General features: G+C 42.6%; 1 protein-coding gene across 13 annotated transcripts in view; it reads right to left on the reverse strand.

Moving 5' to 3' along the window:
- LOC102295875 (vacuole membrane protein 1) overlaps nucleotides 1-19442 on the reverse strand; it is a 51234-nt gene that overhangs the window by 18865 nt on the left and 12927 nt on the right. For 12 of the 13 annotated variants that reach the window (XM_005926809.3, XM_042218844.1, XM_042218846.1 and 9 more), the window contains 4 exons: nucleotides 12008-12232; nucleotides 8984-9115; nucleotides 1355-1435; nucleotides 1101-1217 (listed from right to left, as the gene is read on the reverse strand). In XM_005926809.3, the coding sequence (XP_005926871.2) occupies nucleotides 1101-1217; nucleotides 1355-1435; nucleotides 8984-9115; nucleotides 12008-12232 (555 nt within the window). The remainder of the gene's footprint in view (nucleotides 1-1100; nucleotides 1218-1354; nucleotides 1436-8983; nucleotides 9116-12007; nucleotides 12233-19442) is intronic. The other variant, XM_014335020.2, reaches the window with a different exon arrangement.

Below are 19442 nucleotides of genomic sequence, written 5' to 3' on the forward strand. Positions count from 1 at the left end.
CGACAGCGTCAGATTACAGAGAGCATCGCTGATCTCAGACCAGCTTCAGCGTCCCATCAATCAGGCGTTACAGCGAGTGTGCGCACGCGTCCGGCTCACAGTGACTGATGAGAGCGAGCAGCGAGGAGAGAGGCTTAAATACAGGTCAGTGACTCACACACACACACACACACACACACACACACACGCACGCACACACACACACACGCACACACACACACACACACACACAGCCTTAAAACCCCCCTTTGTCACCTGCTCGGCCGTCTCGTAACACTTCTTGTTTTCTGCACAAAGACGTTAAACTCAGATCATTTGCATGAGAAACAAACTTTCAGAACAATTAAAGCGAGCAGCTCCAGGGGGGCCTGCAGAGGGGGGGGGGTCCTTCTTTACGTGACACAGAGGGCCACACCTCTGTCAGCGGGGGGCCCCTGGGAGCCGGGTGTAATCTAGCACTGTGTGTGTGAGTGTTCCTGCCGTGCGTGTGCAGCCACCACCTACACGGCCTCCTTTACCCCCCACAGATGTTTATCTGCTGGTGCTCACCGAGTCACACAGCTGCTGTGGAAATGCTTCCCGTGTTTTTAACCCGTCTGTGTCACAGTGAGCAAATTCCTGCGTTTGGTTAGAAAACAAGTCGATCCCCCGACGGTGATCGCAGACATGCCACAAATTCCTGGACGCAAACTGAGGATTTTCCAGGATTAGAACAAGTATTTGGGAAGTCTCCTACCTACAGCTCCTTATTCAACAATGCAGGATGAAGCTGCTTCCCCCCTATAGCTTTGGACCATCTACACACACTGCAGGCTCTGTGCTGCTGCAGCTGCACTCACAAAATGGTTGACTCCCCCCCTGCTTGGCTGCACAAAATGGCCTCCTCACTCCGGAGCCGACTCCAGAGCAGTCACTGCATCAGTGAGACTATCTCATGCATTTGTCCCCATTAAAGACTTGCATCTCTGCGACGCTTTGTTTCAGCACAGAATCGAACATTTCACACACACAGATGTGACGCTGTGCATTCACACAGCTCTCTTCTATTATTCTATTTCTATGAGCCACAGAGATCCACGGGGCTTTTTAATGTCGCTTACCTGAATGTGCATTTTGATGAGCGCCTTTCCGATCAGTGTTGCACCAAAAAAAGTCCAGAAGGGGACCAAAAAGTGTCCGCATGTTATTCCTGCCAGGTCGAACAGGGGATTGGGAATCTGAGGGAAATCAGAAGCACGATCAAAGTCAAGAAAAGCATCCGTGTGTGTTTAGTGTGGACGTCTGCAGAATAAGGAGGATTATTTTATGGCGTTTTATTACAGAAAGAATCAAAATAAGCTTGTGTGGGACTTACAGAGGCGCAGGCTAAAATCCCAAAGAATCCCACTTTCTGGATCAGTTTCTGTACGCCGACTTTCGCCCGGGAGGAGAAGTCCTAAAAAAAAAAAAAGGAGAAAAATGTGCAAATAAATCACCTCCACAGATTTGTTCATTTACACACTGTTAATGAACCGAAGGCTGATGTCAGATCTACAGGCCAGTTTCTTTTAACTCAAAGGTAAAACAGTCAAATTAAATAATTTCCTAATTATCAGCGTTGATTTTAAAAATCAGATCTCACAATGTCTTTAAAATACTTCATTCCGATTCAGTGATAATCATCCTGATCACTGCTGCTTTCTTCAGTTTCCTTTTACTTGCTGGTAAAATTCATTTGAAATGAGAAGAAGCTGAAGTTTCTGTTTCAGGGAATTTGTTTTTGAAGCAGAACAAATTTCACAGTTGTGAGAAACAAACGGCTGCAGCGCTGCATCCAACGAGCTTTTTAACAACTGCTCGGAAAACTGTTCAAATGTCACATTTAAAAAACGGATGCATTTAGATCTTAAAATCAGAGCCTTGCTTTAGTCATTTCTCCTCTTTATAATTCAGTGTTGGTGCAGCAGAGATCAACCTTCTGCCTTTTTTAAATCTAAAAACAAAAACAGCGTCCAGCGAAACGAAAAATGAGATAATTCCTGATTTTTCTCGTCTCTGCTGATTTCTACACGAGTTCAAACAAGCTGCAGCTGCAACAGGAACATTTTCTACCTGCTGCAAATGTCTTTCTACAGAAACACAGCAAATCCTCCAAAATTAGGATTTTAGTAGTGCAGACTTAATGCTCGGAGCTGTCTTTACCTCTCAAATCAGTTTTTAGTTTCCAAACACTCAAAAATCACAGAGCCTTCTAAAACCTGCACTTAGGATGGTTTTATATTTAATATTTCCATGAGCATAATTCTCACTCATACACTTTAATCAAAATAAATGTAAAAACTCTACAAAGGAGAATTTTGTTGTATTGCTCATTTAAAAGCTTGACTGGGGAAAGGTGGGTTTAAAGATTTAGATGAGCTTTGGCTGCTGTAAATATGGATTTTTATCATATGAAAATTCATTTAATTACAAAACTCGTCTGTTGACTCTGCAGAGGAAGAATAAACTGGTTTGTCGTGCTTGCACTTTACCTACAGCACAACTTATTAATTCCTTTGTGAAAATGTGAGAAGACAACAGACGTGTTATTCCAGTGACTAATTCTTCGTTGCTGCTGGTCTCGCTCGGCCCCACTGACATCTCCACAAAAGCCTCTTTTCACAGCAATGAGACAGATTTGACCTCAATGTGTTTTCTGGGAAGAGAAGCTCTGTTTGGATTTTACTTGAACTACTTCTGGGAAAACTGTGAATTTAAAAGGAAACCTCAGATACAAGACGGCACAATAATATGCAGCTAAACGTTTCTACAATCAGCATTTCTACAACATCCACATCTGTGAAGATTTACATTTTCAAAAGAAATTGCGACTGAGAGCCAAACACAAACAGCAATATAACAGCTGGTAAAATTACTGCTTTTAAGTAGATTTTTAATATTTTCATCTTTTGGTTTTAGAAAATAAAGTCTGCTTTCTGTCTTTATTATTTCCACATTTTCTCAGCTTCTCAAACTCGTTGCACCAAAATAATATTTGTTTAGAAATCAGTGTAATTGTTGTCATAGACGGGGGATGTAAACATGTAACACAGGCTCTACATATATTAATTATGTCAATTACTGGCTGAGAGCAATATGGATGTAAATAGATCTATTTTTTCTAAGAGTATTTCTCTGAAATAAGACAGATTAGTTTGAAATATCAGGCTGCTGTGTGTTATATATAAATGTGTGTGTCACAGAGGTTGTCTTTGTGAATTTTAGATTCAACTCCTTTGATATCTGTGGGAATATTTTCATGCAAAAAATTAAAAACACTCTTCTTTACAGTGAGCGAGCCCTCGATCTGCTCGTATGGACAAAATTATTTTGGTTTCAAACCACTAATTCCTGTAAAGACAAATAATTCCTGAACAAAACTAATGACACATTTAGAACCTTCCTCAGGTTATTAAATGCATATTTCACAGTCAAATTTTCATTCGATCTGTGTTAAATGTTTGTGAACTTTATTTTCTTTTAGCAAAAACATTTTTTCCTCACCTGAAAAAAACAAAACAAAAATCAACCAAATTTATCTGAAAAGAGGAATTTTATCAGATGAAAAGGCTAAAAATTGGGTTTATTTTTTGAAAGCAAGGCCTCAGTTTGTGAAACACAGCAGCTTCAAAATTGAGGGGTGGGGGGGCCTGCAATAGATGATCATACCTAATATGGTCAACAAAACCAGTACAGTGCTGATGACATTCTTTACTGGGTGCAACCCAACAGACGGGAAATTTGAGAGACATGGGAGGTCGCCTAATAAGGTGGTGGAGGGGGGAGCGAACGGACACGCAATCTGATTGGTTCACAGTTTGAATTTCTGCCTCTGCTGATGTCCAATCATGAACCCCGGAGTTTTAATTCTAGCCTGTGTGTGTGTGTGTGTGTGTGTGTGTGTGTGTGTGTGTGTGTGTGTGTGTGTGTGAGAGAGAGAGAGAGAAATGCTCAGCTGGTGGGAGACAGGGAAGGAAGGAATGTGTACGGCTGGTTTATAGCTGAACTGCTGACGACCGTGTCTGGATACCTGACATCTGTGGCTCTTAATGCATCCTACAGTGCCGCTGGGCGCCGCACACACGCAGCCTCGAGTCCCGTTCATTCACCATATCTTGACGCACGCATTGTTTACATTAGGTGCTGTTAGGTGTGCACTAACAGAGTATATATCAGTGTGAACAGAGGGTCCCTTAGGAGGTGAGGAGAGGCTGTGACACTGATTTACTGTAGCACAACTATGGACACAACTCTGTTTCTGGACCAGGGAAGTGCCCGTCTTTGTTGTTGGCAGCTTATTAACAACACATACAGCGTCCTCCGACCTGCCAGGCTGGCTTAGCAGCGGTGACATCTGCTGCGATGGTGTCAGGGTGCAGCGTCATGAAAGGAGGGAGCTTTGGCTCCAGCTTTGGCTGCTCAGCACAAATCTTTACTCAGCAACCTTCAGTCACCACACAAGGACACAAAACCACATTTGATTTGTTGCTCGAGATGATCGGACCAGTCAAGACCTCGTTTAAGAACCAAATTATAGGCGAGTCAGACGCCTCTTTTCACAGGTTTCGGTCTGTAATGTTTTATGAACATTTACATTTTACAGCCTTAAGATGATTTGACCAGTGAATATATTGTGGATGATTTGCAGATAATTCAAGCAGGTGGCCAAATAAAAAGAAACTCCTCAAACGTAAGGACTCAGCTGTACTCAGTTCAAGCTGGTTTGAGTCTGTTTACTTTTTTGAATTAGATATCGAAAGGAGAGAGCATTATATAATAAGAATAATATTATAATATACTGCAAAAAGCGGATCGCTCCATTGTTTTTAGTGAACATGGTCTGACGTCCTGCGGACTTTTCATTGTGGAAAAGTCGACGAAGCGATCACTTTGTTTTGACTTTTGAGGGACAGAGTTCAGATGGACAAAAAGCAGGCAGTGACCAGGCAATCTGCTCCATGTGGAAAATCTAAGTGTCACACAAGGAAAAATCTATGCATAGCCTATACACAAGTCAACACCCACGCACATTTTTTTCTTCTACATAGAAGACATCTCCAGAGCGCTCGCGAGCCCCCCGACATGAAGACGGCTAAAGTTCATCTCATTAACTCCTGACAAGCCTGCGCCCGCTCTGTCTGGCACAGGAAGTGAAGTGATTAAGGACTCTTGACGCAATCGAAGCTATAGTCGCCTTTCAAAAAAACCAAAAAAACCAAGAGGTACAAATTCAAATCTGTCCAATGGCACAACACACACACACACACACACACACACAACACAGACACACACAGACACAAACACACACATGCACACACACACACACACACACACACACACACACACACACACACACACACACACACACACACACACACCCTGAGTCCACGTTGACAAATTCTTTAACAAGCTGTGGTTAAAGGGAAGCTGGTTTTACTCTGACTCACCCCCCTCCTTTCAAACAGTTTACTGGAAATAAAGAGGGAGGAGGAGGGAGGGGGCACTTTCAGAGAAGTCACGTGACAAGGCTGGGCAAACCACAGCACAGAGAGCCTTTGAGTGCAGTAGGCCAGGGGGGAAGGCAGGCATACGCCCAGCGCAGATGGCCCTGATTTGAGTTACAGGAGATAGGATCCTGGGAGTTGGCAATCAAGAATTCGCAGCCTGTTAACGCTTTCAATGCCAGACGAAGGAAAAAAACCCTTCAACAGGAAGTCATTTCTAATGAAGTTATAAGAGATCCAAGCCCAGCAGGATGTTCTGCTATGGTCCGTGTCAGTGCTGAGGATTCCTCTCTGGTGCTCTCACTCACACGGAGCTTGATTTAAGCAGGGAAAAAACTGATGTTCATGACATCAGCGTCTGGAGCCGTTAGAAAAGGCATGACTTCATTATTCTTCTGTTGAATGAATGAGGAAAAACCCAGAGTGCTTTGTTGCTGCGCATCACGTGCACTTGTGGCAGGAAGTTGGCACGTGCAGGGTGGGAGAAATACCAGCGGGTTTGAGTCAAAATGCTGGCACCTGAGAAACCTCTCTTACTGATGGAGGGTACAAAGCATCTTAGTCCGACTCTGCTGCCACAGGGGGGAGCGTGTGCTATTGTGTGTGTTTGGGGTTTTTGGGAGGCGGGTGGGGGGGTACGTATGTGGAACGGGCTAAGGGTTAGAGGGGGTCACTTCCTTCATGAAAAATTTAACCACTTCCTGTCTCATAAACAATGCAGTGATAGTTTGTCCATTCCAGTCGCAGTGGAGTCGGTTTCCACCGCTGCCGTTAATGCTCAGCTGGTAATATATCATTTAAAAAAGCTATTCCACAGCAGATGAACGCCAACGTCCACAATAAAACGACGTCAGTTAATAAGAGGCTAAATGGTGGACGAGGAAAAAAGAAAAAAAGAGACGTGTTGTGGGATGTCCGCGAGCCAAAGAGGGAATCCCAAGAACATCCGAGTAACAGTAAAAGCCCCGGTGAGAGAAAAAACGTTTCCGTATGCAGCAGGTCTGTGCTGGTGCAAGCAACCCGCCTCCAGCTGCTATCAAAGTGCACATTACATATATACACAAACACACAGTTACCACATATCACAGAACAGAGCGAGCGCGAGAGGAGGGGAGAGAGAGATGCAAAGTGAGGAGAAAGCCTGACGTGGTGCAAAAGGAAACTCCTGAGCTCACATTGACCTAACGAGTGCATCCACATGCAGACTGGATGCTTTCATGACTGAAACACATTTCATTTTAATATCAAAATATTTTGAAGTTGCTGTTTTGCTTTTCTCTGTTTTAACGGCAAAATTCAGCATTCGATCAAAGCGTGCTGCTGCGCCGTTGTTGCACTGACAACAAACTTTGATTTATATGCTAAATGACTCCAGTCTAAATATATTTATGCCCAAGGAAAAACACTGAGTTCATAAAAAGCACAAATCTGAATGATAAAGCTCATAAAAAGAAAGCACATGTACATATCTGTGAATATTCAGAGCTTTACGAAGTTTGATGTCTGTGTCAGCGCAGCCCTCGTCCACATTTGTTGAAGTCGCTGATAATGGAAACAGCGGCTCGTCTCAGGAACCACACGTCGTTAAATATGTTGTAATTATTGACTTCAAAGTTCATTTGTGACAACTAATCACCGATTACTACTTCAGCCAGCTGAAGGCGTAACAGTTACAACGTGGTTTAAGCTGATCAGGTAGAACGAGAAGAAAAAGAAAGATCAAAGTTCAAACCTGCGTAGCTCCTCTGTGTTACAATAGTGCTGAAAGCTGCAACTTATTACTTATTAAATTGATATAAAAGAAAAAAATTACATTTTTAAATTGCTCATTTAAAAAAACAAAAAAAAAACAACAACTTGTGTTTAACTACAACAAATTGGCCCTGATTTAAATTCAATAAGGTGGAAATAACAATTCTTAACCTCCTAGGACCTGCGTCCACATATGTGGACGTCACATTTTGGGTTATTTAGACCAAAATACTCAATTTTGCTCTACAAGGGCCTGATATCCACTAACAAGGACGTTATACTGCTACTGTTCTATCGAAATTTTAAATGAATATCCTCAGATGTGGCTCTGATTTTTCTTAGAAACAAAAATGAGGTTACATTAATTTTTTTATTCATGTTTTTACATTCATCAGGTCCCAATCTGCCCAAATATCAGAGAGAAATTAAAAATGCTGCTGTGGAAGAGTTCGGCTCTTAGGAGGTTAACCTTTTATTTTAAAACAATTACTCTATAGCTTACAGAAAAAAAATATGGTGACATTTGAAAATATATTTTGTAAATACAGATGAAAAATAATTCATTAAAATGTGCTAAAAAAAAAAAAAAAAAAGTGCTAAAAAGCATTTTGTCAGTTATGGCCAGAGGTCCGTATGTCGGCCATGTTTCCCCATTACAATTGTCTGAAGAGGGAAGGGGGCGGAGCCTTTCAGTCTGTGGCACCAGGGCTGTGGACCAGTCTGCCTCTACAACTACGTTTGGTTGACTCTGTGGAATCCTTTAAAAAGCAGTTAAAACTTTACTGTTTAAACAAGCTTTCTGTTGACCAACGCTTTTTACATTTTTATATTTTTAATTTACATTTAAGCTCTATATTGTGCATTTTTCTATTTATCGTACTGTTTATTTTCATCTCTGTGTGCAGCACTTTGTGACTACCTGTCTATGAAAAGTGCTTAATAAATAAACTTTACTTACTTATTTAATTACCCAGAATGCAACTGTGGCTGAACAAGTCACAGATCCTACACACATGCTTCAAAAGATGAAACGGACACTGAACACGTAGCAGTCCTTTAATATCTGAGACACCCTCATTAAAAAATAAAGTTATTGCTCGCAGCTCAAAACAGAGAAAATGAGTGAGTCGGCTGCAGCTCGCTTCAGCAGCTGGTCGTTTTATCCACCTGACCTACCGCAGCCTTTGACTGACGATGGACATACACATGACAAGCCTTTGGAAATCCACATGCATGTTTCTGTTCATTCCTCTCCCTCTATTCATAATCGCAAGAAGGTGGAAAAATAAATATTTAGACAGAGTTGTTAGGCATTGTTGAAACATTTGCAGAGATGTTAGACATGAGAACCCAAAAAACCCAAACGCAAACAGGAAATTACTCAACGAGGGCCCGGATGTCGCGGGAACATTTTACTCTAGTGCATCATTGCTGTTCCCTTAGTCACAGCATTGTGAAAGCGCTGCAGTCTTGAGACACCGAGGGGAGGTTCAAACACAAACACACGCAGGTTACAAAAGCAAATTTGCCACATCAGACGTGACTTTTGGTATAGAGCAAAAAAAATGTGATGGAGTGATGAAGGCAAACGAGCGGAGAGGAAACGACAGAAAGATGTGCGATGCAGGAAAGAAGGAGGTAGGAGAGGGGAAGTTTGATTACACAGAATGATGATGAAGATGATGAGTCTGAGATGAGCAGCGTGTCACCTGCGTGGCCTCTGCCTGGTCCAGCATTTCCTCAAACTCCTGGTAATCCTCATCATCGGGTTCAGTGCCAGACAGCCGAGCCGCTCGCGCCATGAAGTACGGAGGCAGCTCTCCGATGGCTGTGCCCACACCCTGTTCACACACGTTTCATTCATGTTTAACCTCATCGTGTGATTTCATATATAACACACACTTCTGTTATGTCAAAATCTGCAATCGACAGAGCTTCTGGACAGATATCTCAGATGTAGAGCGCAGTTATTAAAAACACTTATACTGTATCCAAGATCTGCGGTTAAGTGATGCCACAGCTTTAAATATTAATTAAGCCTCAAGACATCTGGCTGTGAAATGACTTTTTGTTACGCTAAATCATTCCATGTTTTTCTTGCCTTCAGACGGTTAATAGACATGAAATATCAATATCCACTATGCAAAGCAGCTTGCGATGCTTGACGTCGGGGATTTGAGATCAGTGCGCTTAATGGGAATAAAACGGAAAAGATTTACAAGAAATAAATCCGGCAGATTATTAAACAATCATGGATACGTTAAACACGGGTCCAGGGTGTGTGAAACTCCTGGCTCCTCCTCTCCAATCTGCAACCTTTTCAAGAAAATTTAAGATGCGCTAACAAATCTGGGGGAGAGGGAGCTCGTCCAAGCAACCAGAACATCCAAGTCCGACAGCGACAATGAGCTTGTAGCCATATGATTGTGTGATTGTAGGGGGCTTAACAGGAAGAAAGCGGAAGTGATTTGGGGGGGAAATAAATCCTCAGCACTTCAGTCGGTTCACCAAGTTCATCCACCAAAACATGAGAACAGGGCAGGAGTTCGGAGGGGGGAGAGAGCGGGTGAGGGTTACAGACTTAATTAACACAATGAAAACAGCCGCCAAGAAATGTGCGTTTTTGGAGTTGCTCACAGCTCATTACTTTAATGTTTCCAGGCACAAAGGAAAAGTATGCGCAAAGCCGGGGACAAGAAGATACAGTTAGTTTAAGTTTCAGATGACAAATGGGTGATTTCGAGATTTACCACATCCCGACACCCTTCGATGCACCGACAGCAACGAAAAGAAGAAAAAAATCCTTTTGCACTTCAGTCGTCTCGTTGGAACACAAAACAACTTCTCCCCCAGAAGGATATAACTGACTAATCGCAGGCACATTACTTGTATGTTGCTGGATGGCTGGAGCCAGAAGATGATTAGTAGGTAGTTAGCAACCATGGCAGCAACAACAAGCCCAAACAATCATTCTCGGGAGGCGGTGCTATCCCCAAACCTGGCAAACTCGATCTTTAATCTGGACACCCTGTTCTCTTGTTAACACTGGAGTCTTTGATGAAATGTGCCAGTTTTTTTCCTCATAATGGAGATGTGTCTTAATCTCCCTGGCAGCTGCTCCATTCAGCAGCTCTGCCTCTGTGTGTGAGCATTGTGGCCGTGTGGTTTGTGTGGGGGGCAGCGAAACGCGTCTACCTGCACGGCGCCGCTCTTAAAGCGGACCTCTGAGCTTCTCTGTCCACCGAGCACAGAGAAGAAGAGACAACAAAGAGGACAGAGAAGGTAGGAGGGGAATCACACGCGTCTCATCAGCGACGTATCCACAAGGTGGGAGGAGGAGGGGAAATGTTGACGTGGGCGCTTTGAAGCCGTGGGTGCGACAGGTGTTTCCAACTGAATCGCCGACAAGCCTCGGCCGAGGTCGTGCCAGGCTGAGGTTACAAAGGGGCAGTGGTTGGTTGGTAGTGGGTGGTTATGAATCCGAGGGGATTGGATATCGCTGCTCGTAACACGATGCTGCAGAGAAAAATGCGACTCCATTTTGAAAGCAGAGAAACGACCGTGCTGCACCAATTAATAAAACATGCACACCTTCTTTTTTTTTTTTTTACATGCTGGATCGGTGTGTGTACACATATATGGTAACACAAAGTGGAAGGTTGGAGGGGACGTTTAAAGTGAAAACGGATCAAATAAAGATCAAGTCAAAGGACCATAAATGCATAATTATATAAAATAAAGTTACATAACGAACGCCGGTCTGAGCAGGGAGCCCAGTTCCAGTAAAGCCTCGTAGCTGATAACATGCATTTCCCCCTCATCTCTGAACCTTCCACATTAAGAGGAAAAGGGAAATGGACAACAACGATCAAAGTCATCATGTGTCAGACGCCAAGTTCTCTATTCTCTGAATGTTCAGCAGGTCCACACGTCACTGAGAAAACGTAAACAAAAGCGCACATAATCGAGCGTGACTGTTGTGTTTGTGTGCAAGTTATCATCAGTGACTTTATAAAAACTCACGCAGACCCACGCGCTCTGGAAGTGGACGCTGCTAATACGAGGCCTCCAAGTGTTTGAAAAGCAGCTGTTTTCATATAAAGAGATAAAAATGTTTCTGACGCACGTCTGAGAAAAACCTCATCGATTGAAAAAAAAGAGATGTTGGTCTCTGCAGCCGCAGGGTTGGTTAGAGGTGTGAAACCATCGATGCTGGTTAGGGGAAATTCACAGGAAGGAGCAGGGGTTTTCCAAGCAGACCAGTTATCAATGAATACATTTGCACCCAGTTCCAATGCACCTTTGTGTCGTTTCTGCTTTGAGTGTGAAAGGTAAAAAAATGCAAGTTAATTAGCATAAATTAGCATAACCTTTGATATGGTCAGAATGGCGCCAAAGAGTTTAAATAGTCTGTATTAGGATTCGATCTTCACCAAGTTTTGAGCGTGCTGTCCTTCAGGTTTTGGTGCGATTCTGCGTAACGACACCCACTGAATACGTCTACAAAGATGGTTTTTTCTTAGTTCATGAGAAACTGACATTTAGCAGACATGAGATATCCACCTGTAAGCACCACAAACACTGAACACTGCTACGAGCTGTGGCTAATATGAAAGGTTGCTGCAAACTGTGACCGAAACTGAACGAAAGGAGCCGAACTCTGCAGGGTTTTTAAAATGTTCTCATCTATAATGTCCACAGCTGACGGTGCCTGACGTGTAACACACACTCACCCACATACAAGCTTCCAGACGGACTTTAGAGAGGATGGTCCACAGTGAGACTTTTCCCTGGAGCGTCTCTGACCCCACAGCTTCCACACCCACCTGCTCAGCACCAGAATCTGATGCTGGTGCTTCCTGTTGGGGACAAACTATTTGTTCTGGATACGGTGGCTCGGGGAAATCCACAGAGCCGCACTCGTAGGCCGCCAGGGTCACCGATGCTATGTGTGGTCCCTGGAAAAAGAGAAAGACAGAGATAGAGGCGGAGAAGAAAGGAAGATAAAGTGAAAAGGGAAAAAAGAGTGGGAGTAAGTCTACCTGTTGGAAGGATATGAGTCAGAGAGGAAGACCCCTTTGTTATTAGCATAGACACCGATTGAGTCAAATACCGAGGAACAGAAAGGCAGTTATCCGTGGGCCAGTATCGCTCCTGTGTTTTATAAAGATGGGGAACGTTTGACTGCAAACTAGCATGACGAGTGACTCTTCCTTCTTTCCTTGCTGTGTGATGCCAGTAGGAAATGTTGAAAAGCAAAGCTATGATCACGTTTGAGTTGCCCTTTCAAACTAAAAGTGTCAGCACCAGAGTGGAGGGCCCCACATGGAAACGATCAAAGGTGGAAACCAAAGCTGAGAAACCGTTTGGTGCGCACACACTCGACATCTCTGTACTTACTCACCCACCAAGTTTGGCAGCGCAAAATGATGAACGATTTTGGGAACAGTTCAGGGTGACGTGTAAAAAACCCCGAGGTCAGCCTGACTCGTCCAATCGAGTCATTTTGCTCTTCTAACTGTATTTTCATCATTTTTACAGCTTTCCCGATAAACAAAGAGCTCATTCATACCAAACCACAGGAGGTAGATAATAGATGAACAATTAAAAGGCAGAAAAATGTGGTTTTACTGGGCGAGTTATTTTTAATAAAAACTTTCAGTTTCATAATTATGTATGACAGTCAATATGTAAACATGTCTGCAGTTTCACACATTTCTTACAATGTATGAACTACAGCAGCATTTCTCTGCCGTGTACAGAAATAGCACACGTTTGCACGTCTTTTTCTAATATTACAATATCTTCGGTATTAAATGTGCAAATAAACGTCTGTACAGTGAAAGAAAGATGATTTTCACTGGTCTGCCCACTAAAGATTAAAGTGGGCTGTATGTGGCCAACTATATGAGTTTGGTGGTGCACGGGTTCAACTTTGGATCCAGAAAAACACAAAAATGAAAAAACGCCAATAAGATCAAAGTATTGCTTTGGAAAAAAAAACAAAAAACAGCTCATTGGACAAAATAAACAACATTAAAAAACAAAACAAAAAACACTTTTTTATTTATTTGTTCCAGTAACTTTTACGGGGTTTGCTTTGTGATATTCAAAGAAACAAAAAGAGAGCAGCTCTGGTGTGTTTCATTAACACAACAGTTTCTAAGCTGGTGACCAGCGTTTCCCACTGATCAATACATCCAGTAACGTGTAGCCATACCTGTACACGCGCAATTACAATAATTAAGTAATAATAATGAAGGAAAAAGAAAATTGTCCCAGGTTCTGGATGTGCTGCTGCCCAACAGGAGTGACGCTAAAGACCTGCCGTCTTTGCTCTGGTTTCCATTTCTGCCTCAGTGAGGCTTCCAGGAGTATAGAGGCGTGTGCATGCTCCTGCCCCAGCACCCAGAATGCTCCTGCCCCAGCACCCAGAATGCTCCTGCCCCAGCACCCAGAATGCTCCTGTGGAGACTGAGACTTAAACTCGGTAATATCAAAACAAACATTCACCACATTTCTGTCATGATGACATTTGATTTAAACAGAAGCAATTTAAGGCAAAGAGCTCTTAATAAAAAGGATTCATTTGACTTTGTTACTGTTTGAATCGACGTGCTGTTCTGCCGAGGCTCTGCTGGCTGAAGACAAAAAGTGTGAAAGAAATCCGCTTTTTAAAGTTTGCTATCTGAAAATGACACGTAAACAAAGGGTTGGTGGTTATTCTGTACAGGATGATAAGATCATCTTGATCCAGTTTTCTACAAACAGGAGAGGACGGCTAACTTTAAAAATGCAGTCAGTTACTTTGTAGGTCACCAAGTGAACTTAAAAAAAAAAAATATTCCCACTAATATATGCACATGTGATATAAAGCAAAACCTTTGCATTACCAGGTACTACCCAACCGTCTCTGTAATACAAATAAAGACAAGCCCACGAGTAGGACGGTGTGACAAAGCAGCATGTATTTACAATGTGTGTGTGTGTAGGAAGGGTGCTCCCAGTGACGCACAGGGGCAGTTTGGCATCACGCAATGCAGCACAAAAGCAATCTGGCAAGCCCAGGGTGGGGGTGGAACTTCCGAAGCTGCATGGGACAAGGCAGGACAGGACAGAGTGGAACGTGGGAGGGCAGGAGAGCGGCGTGTGTGAGGCAACAGGAAGCTGCCATGTCTTCTCTAGGAACTGTGCTCTCTTAGATGACACAAATGTTAGTCACACTAACACTTCATATCAGCCTCCCAGGACCTGCAGGGGAAAATGGATGCTCATGCACTGGTTACCAAAGCACAAGACAAATGAGGAAACTCTTTAGTGACCCAGAAAGAGAAGCCTAGAAACTCCCAGCACTGACCCAGTCAGCCTGGATCCTCCCCTGGCTCATTTCCTGCCTCACCGACTCTCCAGTGGGATCATTCTGCCCTCAGATACTTAACACAACTCATGTGTGCAGACAAAGTCATCAAGCAAGATGTTTTTGTGGACAGGAAAAAAAAATTCCTCTTGTTCACACCTCCCTGCTCTATCTTGGGTAATGTTTGTTTACCAAACACACACAGAGAGCCTGCCAACGGAGTGACTGCGAGAAGTCTCTCGCTCTCAGCCGTTGCTGTGTCACCGCTTCTCAGCTTACACAAGAGTCCAGTCCTCTCATGTTGTCCAGGTGATTCAATATTAATCTACGGCCCAACCCACGACTGTCAGGGAGCTGCTCTCCGTCTCGTTTGGCCTTTGACTCGATGACACATATGAACAAATATGCCGATAGTAGTAAATACACGGGAATTTTCCCAAGAAAGCATTCTTCTGTGCCGATCACTATTAACCTCCTAGGACCTGCGTCCACGTATGTGGACGTCACATTTTGGGTTGTTCAGACCAAAATACTAAATCTTGCTCTACAAGGGCCTGATATCCACTTACGAGGACGTTATCCTGCCCCTGTGCTATCAAAAGTTAAAGTGAATGTATGTGGATCTCGTTTTTTTCAGAAACAAAAATCAAGTTAAAAAAAGAAATCAGGTAATTCTTTGTTTTTACGTGAATCAGGTCCCAATCAGCCCAAACAGCAAAGAGAAAGTCAAAATGCCACGAAAGAGTTCAGGTCTCAGGAGGTTAACAATGATAACACTAAACAAATAATTCTACCCAAGTCACTCTTCTACCTCCATGTTTGTTTTGACATCTGCCCAGTGCTGAAGACGTTTGCAGCCACCATATTACACATCGGTTCTGACACAGCTCCTTTCTGACACAATGGGATCCATACTGGAGCATTGCTGGCATTCCTGTGGTGACGTGCAGAAACCAGTGCCTGGGATCCCCACTCCTGGGTATGAGACTGTGGATTCGCTTTGGATCTGGGGTGTGTGTCTGAATGCGTGGTGACCATATCATAAATATAGAGGGAGTGGGAGTGCACGGTCCAAACATAGAGCAAGTGTCAAATGAAAGAAAATATATCGGTGTGGGATTTTTAAAATCTAAAGTCAGTGTGAGCCGCAGACCCTTTTTACCCCTGATGCTGGTAACAAAGACACAAACATCATTCTAAGTGGAGACTTGGATATTTTTAGGAGCCCTTTGTTTGTTTTAATTGAATTGAAAGTTTTTATTGTCATTACAATAATATAACTGTACAAATAACATAAACCGACAGCCAGAGAACGATGACACAGACACCAGTTCTGTAACTGTAACTCAGCTTAGTGTCATGTTTTTGTGGAATTCAGAGCATCAAACTCTGAGCCTGCCTGGAAACCAACCTGCACAGGTGTGGTCAGTCTTTCAGTTTGCCTCCTGCTACGTTAAACCTAAATATTTCTGGAGTTAGAAAAACAAAATGTCGGCAGCAAAGTGTAGCATCCCATAAACAATGGCTGATATCTGTTATATGTAGTCTGTGGTTCACAGATATATACATAGGCTCTCTGCATACATTCTTCTAACACGATGACTTCATGTGAGAATGTAGTGGACTCTACATTTTATTCATTCATAAGCGAACGGTTCATTATTATAAGTTTCATTATTCGTCACAGTGAATGACAACACTGTGTTCCCATTAGCACGCAGCGACACACGACCAGCACATTTGCAGATCATATATAAACACATTATTCTCCTTCTCCTCCATTTTTGGTATTTTAAAATTGTTCACTAATAAAAATCGCATATTTTCTTCTCACAAATCAAATGTCAAATCACTGTTCCAGCCACCAGTCACAGAGCCGACTCCTTGTTGGTCTATAGTGGCAAATGCAGACGCTTTCGTGGCCCAAAAAGGACATTAATGGGTGACCATAAACTGAGCACTTTTCAGTGACCACGACCGCACGATAGTCCAGTTATTAACAGGTCACTGTGGTTGTTAAGGGCCATTTAAGAACATTAGACATGGTCCAGCCAGCATAACCTGCTCACCACTTCTTACAGTGGAGACTGCTGGAGGCAGCACAGGACAAACATTAGAGGTTAGTTCGTTCTGAAGAAGCCGTGGTCGGGATCTCTGAGGGAGGCAAGAGAGCTCGGGAGAGAGGCCAGTGATGGAGCAGGGAGGGGGGGAGTACACACACATCCAACCACAGGACTCTGACATTAAATGTTCACTGAAATAAAGTTTAAACAGAATCAGCTTCAATCAATTCAAATGATTTTAGACTAAATTTATAGTTAATACGCTGGATTCAATATTTTTACCAGGATCCAGATTTGTTGTTTTAAATCGATTACGGTTGAAGGAGTTTTTTCTTCTAACGTCTGAGCAGCAAAACAAATGTTCAGAATGAAAAACGAGTTTGCTGCATTTTTGCTTTTGCACTTGAAATTAAGTCACATTAAAATTGATTAAATTAAATATTAAATCTGACCGAAAGTAACCAAGTTTAGAGTCCAATGACAGCGTTTTTTAATTTGGAAAGATTTTAATTGGCCCATATCACAAGTATCACTGATAGTGGAGAAATTGTAATTATTTGTTTATATAATCCAGTGTTGGGAAGTAGGGCTGGGCCATATTATACCGTTCACGGTAATACCGGTATAATGTTAGGCAACGATAGGAAAATGAAATATCGCGATAGAATATGAGTAAAACGCGCATGCGCAGTGCCTTTGTTTTCATACGCACATGGCCGATTGTTGAGTGAAACAGATGAACCAGAATTGGTTTGTAAAAATGGTGCAACTTCAGTGATGTGGAACTGGTTTGGTGTTTGTCCGTCAGATACACAACAAAGCACATTTTTTTGCAGAACATGCAAGCGGCCGTCGTTATTGTCGTATTTGTCGGACTAAGATGCTCTTAAATCTGGGAGTAATCTGGGTCCTAAACTCCGTATGCTTCAGGTCAAACAACACTGCAGCATCACTGAGAGTTAAAAACTGTCTAAATTCTTTCATCTTTAATAAAACGATCAGCATTGCTGCTTTACCAGGTGTAACTATGAAGTTTAACTTCCAGGCATCCATGAAAACAAAATTTATTACATTTAACGGAGTTAGAAGTTAGCAGGAAGCTAGCGGAAGTTAGCTCGCTAGTTTCGCTAGTTACCTAAGCATGATATAGCATGTTCTGACTGAGAGATTTCTGAAAAAATTCAAACGTACAGCTCTGCTATCACTTCCAACATAAATGAAGACAGGAAACTAAACAGCAGTGACGTTTGTAGGGTTACTGAAGTTGGGCTAGCTGGTATATAATGATGTGCTACGTGATCGCTAGCGACACAGCTATGTTAGCATAACATAAACAGTGAAGCTGGAGGACGAACACTAACACTTTTCCACTTATAAAAGTTAACGTGAAGGTTCCTCATGGTTAGAGACAAATGCAATCGCATGGCAGGATGCTGTAAACGGACCAAACTTCAGTCAGGAGAACAACTGAGATAATCCATCCACAATACGAGGTTAGTCATTAATATACTGCAACAACATGGGAATAGAGCAGCTGCCAGAGAATTCAACATTAATGAATCAATGGTACAGAAGTGGAGGAAGCAAGAAGAATGAGTTTAATAAAGTTTGATTTATCTGACTGCTTTGTTTCGCTTAATGTGCCTTATAATCCCGTGCACCTTATGGTCCGAAAAATACGTACTGCACACTGCAGTTTAATGTTGCAAAGCACCTCTTTTTAACTTCAGTGGATATTATACATGGTTATGCTCAGGATATGTCAGCCCATTTCTACTGGAAATGCCTTTTGGTTAAACTTTCAGCAAGGAATTTGCATTTGCACTGTTACATTTTTATAAAGCTTTAATGTACATAAAAACCAGCTTCTTGTTTAAGTGAAAATAAATGGAAGGTTGTCTTTTTGCGCTAGTAATGTTGTGGAGTTGTATTTTGTCTCGCATCAATTATATCGTCGGTTATATCGTTATCGCAAATTTTCAAATATATATCGTGATAAATACTTTTGGCCATATCGCCCTGCTCTATTGGGAAGGTTACTTTAAAATGTATTCCACTACAGATTACAGATTACATGCCCCAAAATGTATTCTGTAACGTATTCTGTTACGTTACTCAGTGAGAGTAACTATTCTGAACACTTTGGATTACTTAACATATTATCATGCTTTTTACAGCTACATGAATGTGATTTATTACTATTACTGAAGGTTACTCTCCACACCAACACCAACTAAAATGTATCTTTCATTGTCATTTATAATTAAAGCACGATGTACAAATATCACTAACGCAGGAAGACAGACTCCTGGTACCCAGAGAGAGTCCTTATCTGCAGAACATGGAGTACGAGTGAGCGCCGGCCCAACAGATCCACCTGAGGGTGCACGAATGAAAAGCACCGAGTGACCTTTATGAAAGAATTTCATAACAAAACTATGCTTGAAAAAAGCTCAACAACCAGTCTGCCAGCAGAGCTCTGGTTTGGTCTGGTCAGGTTTGGCTTGTTCTGGGGTTTGTTGGTGCCATTCCAGACTGGCTACACACTAAGCCCACTTTGGCCCAGGATTTGCTTCCTGTGGCTGTGTGTGTGTGTGTGTGTGTGTGTGTGTGGGTGCGACTGTGTGTGGGTGCGACTGTGTGTGGGTGCGTGTGTGCGTTTCAGAACGAATAGTTGTTGTACTTAGTATTACCAGGACTCCTGGGGCCTCTAAGACACAGAGAGACACATGCTTTAGATAGCTGAGG

This window comes from Haplochromis burtoni, unplaced genomic scaffold (genome assembly GCF_018398535.1).
Source record: "Haplochromis burtoni strain Fernald_Lab_line unplaced genomic scaffold, NCSU_Asbu1 Contig_24, whole genome shotgun sequence".
NCBI lineage: Eukaryota > Metazoa > Chordata > Actinopteri > Cichliformes > Cichlidae > Haplochromis > Haplochromis burtoni.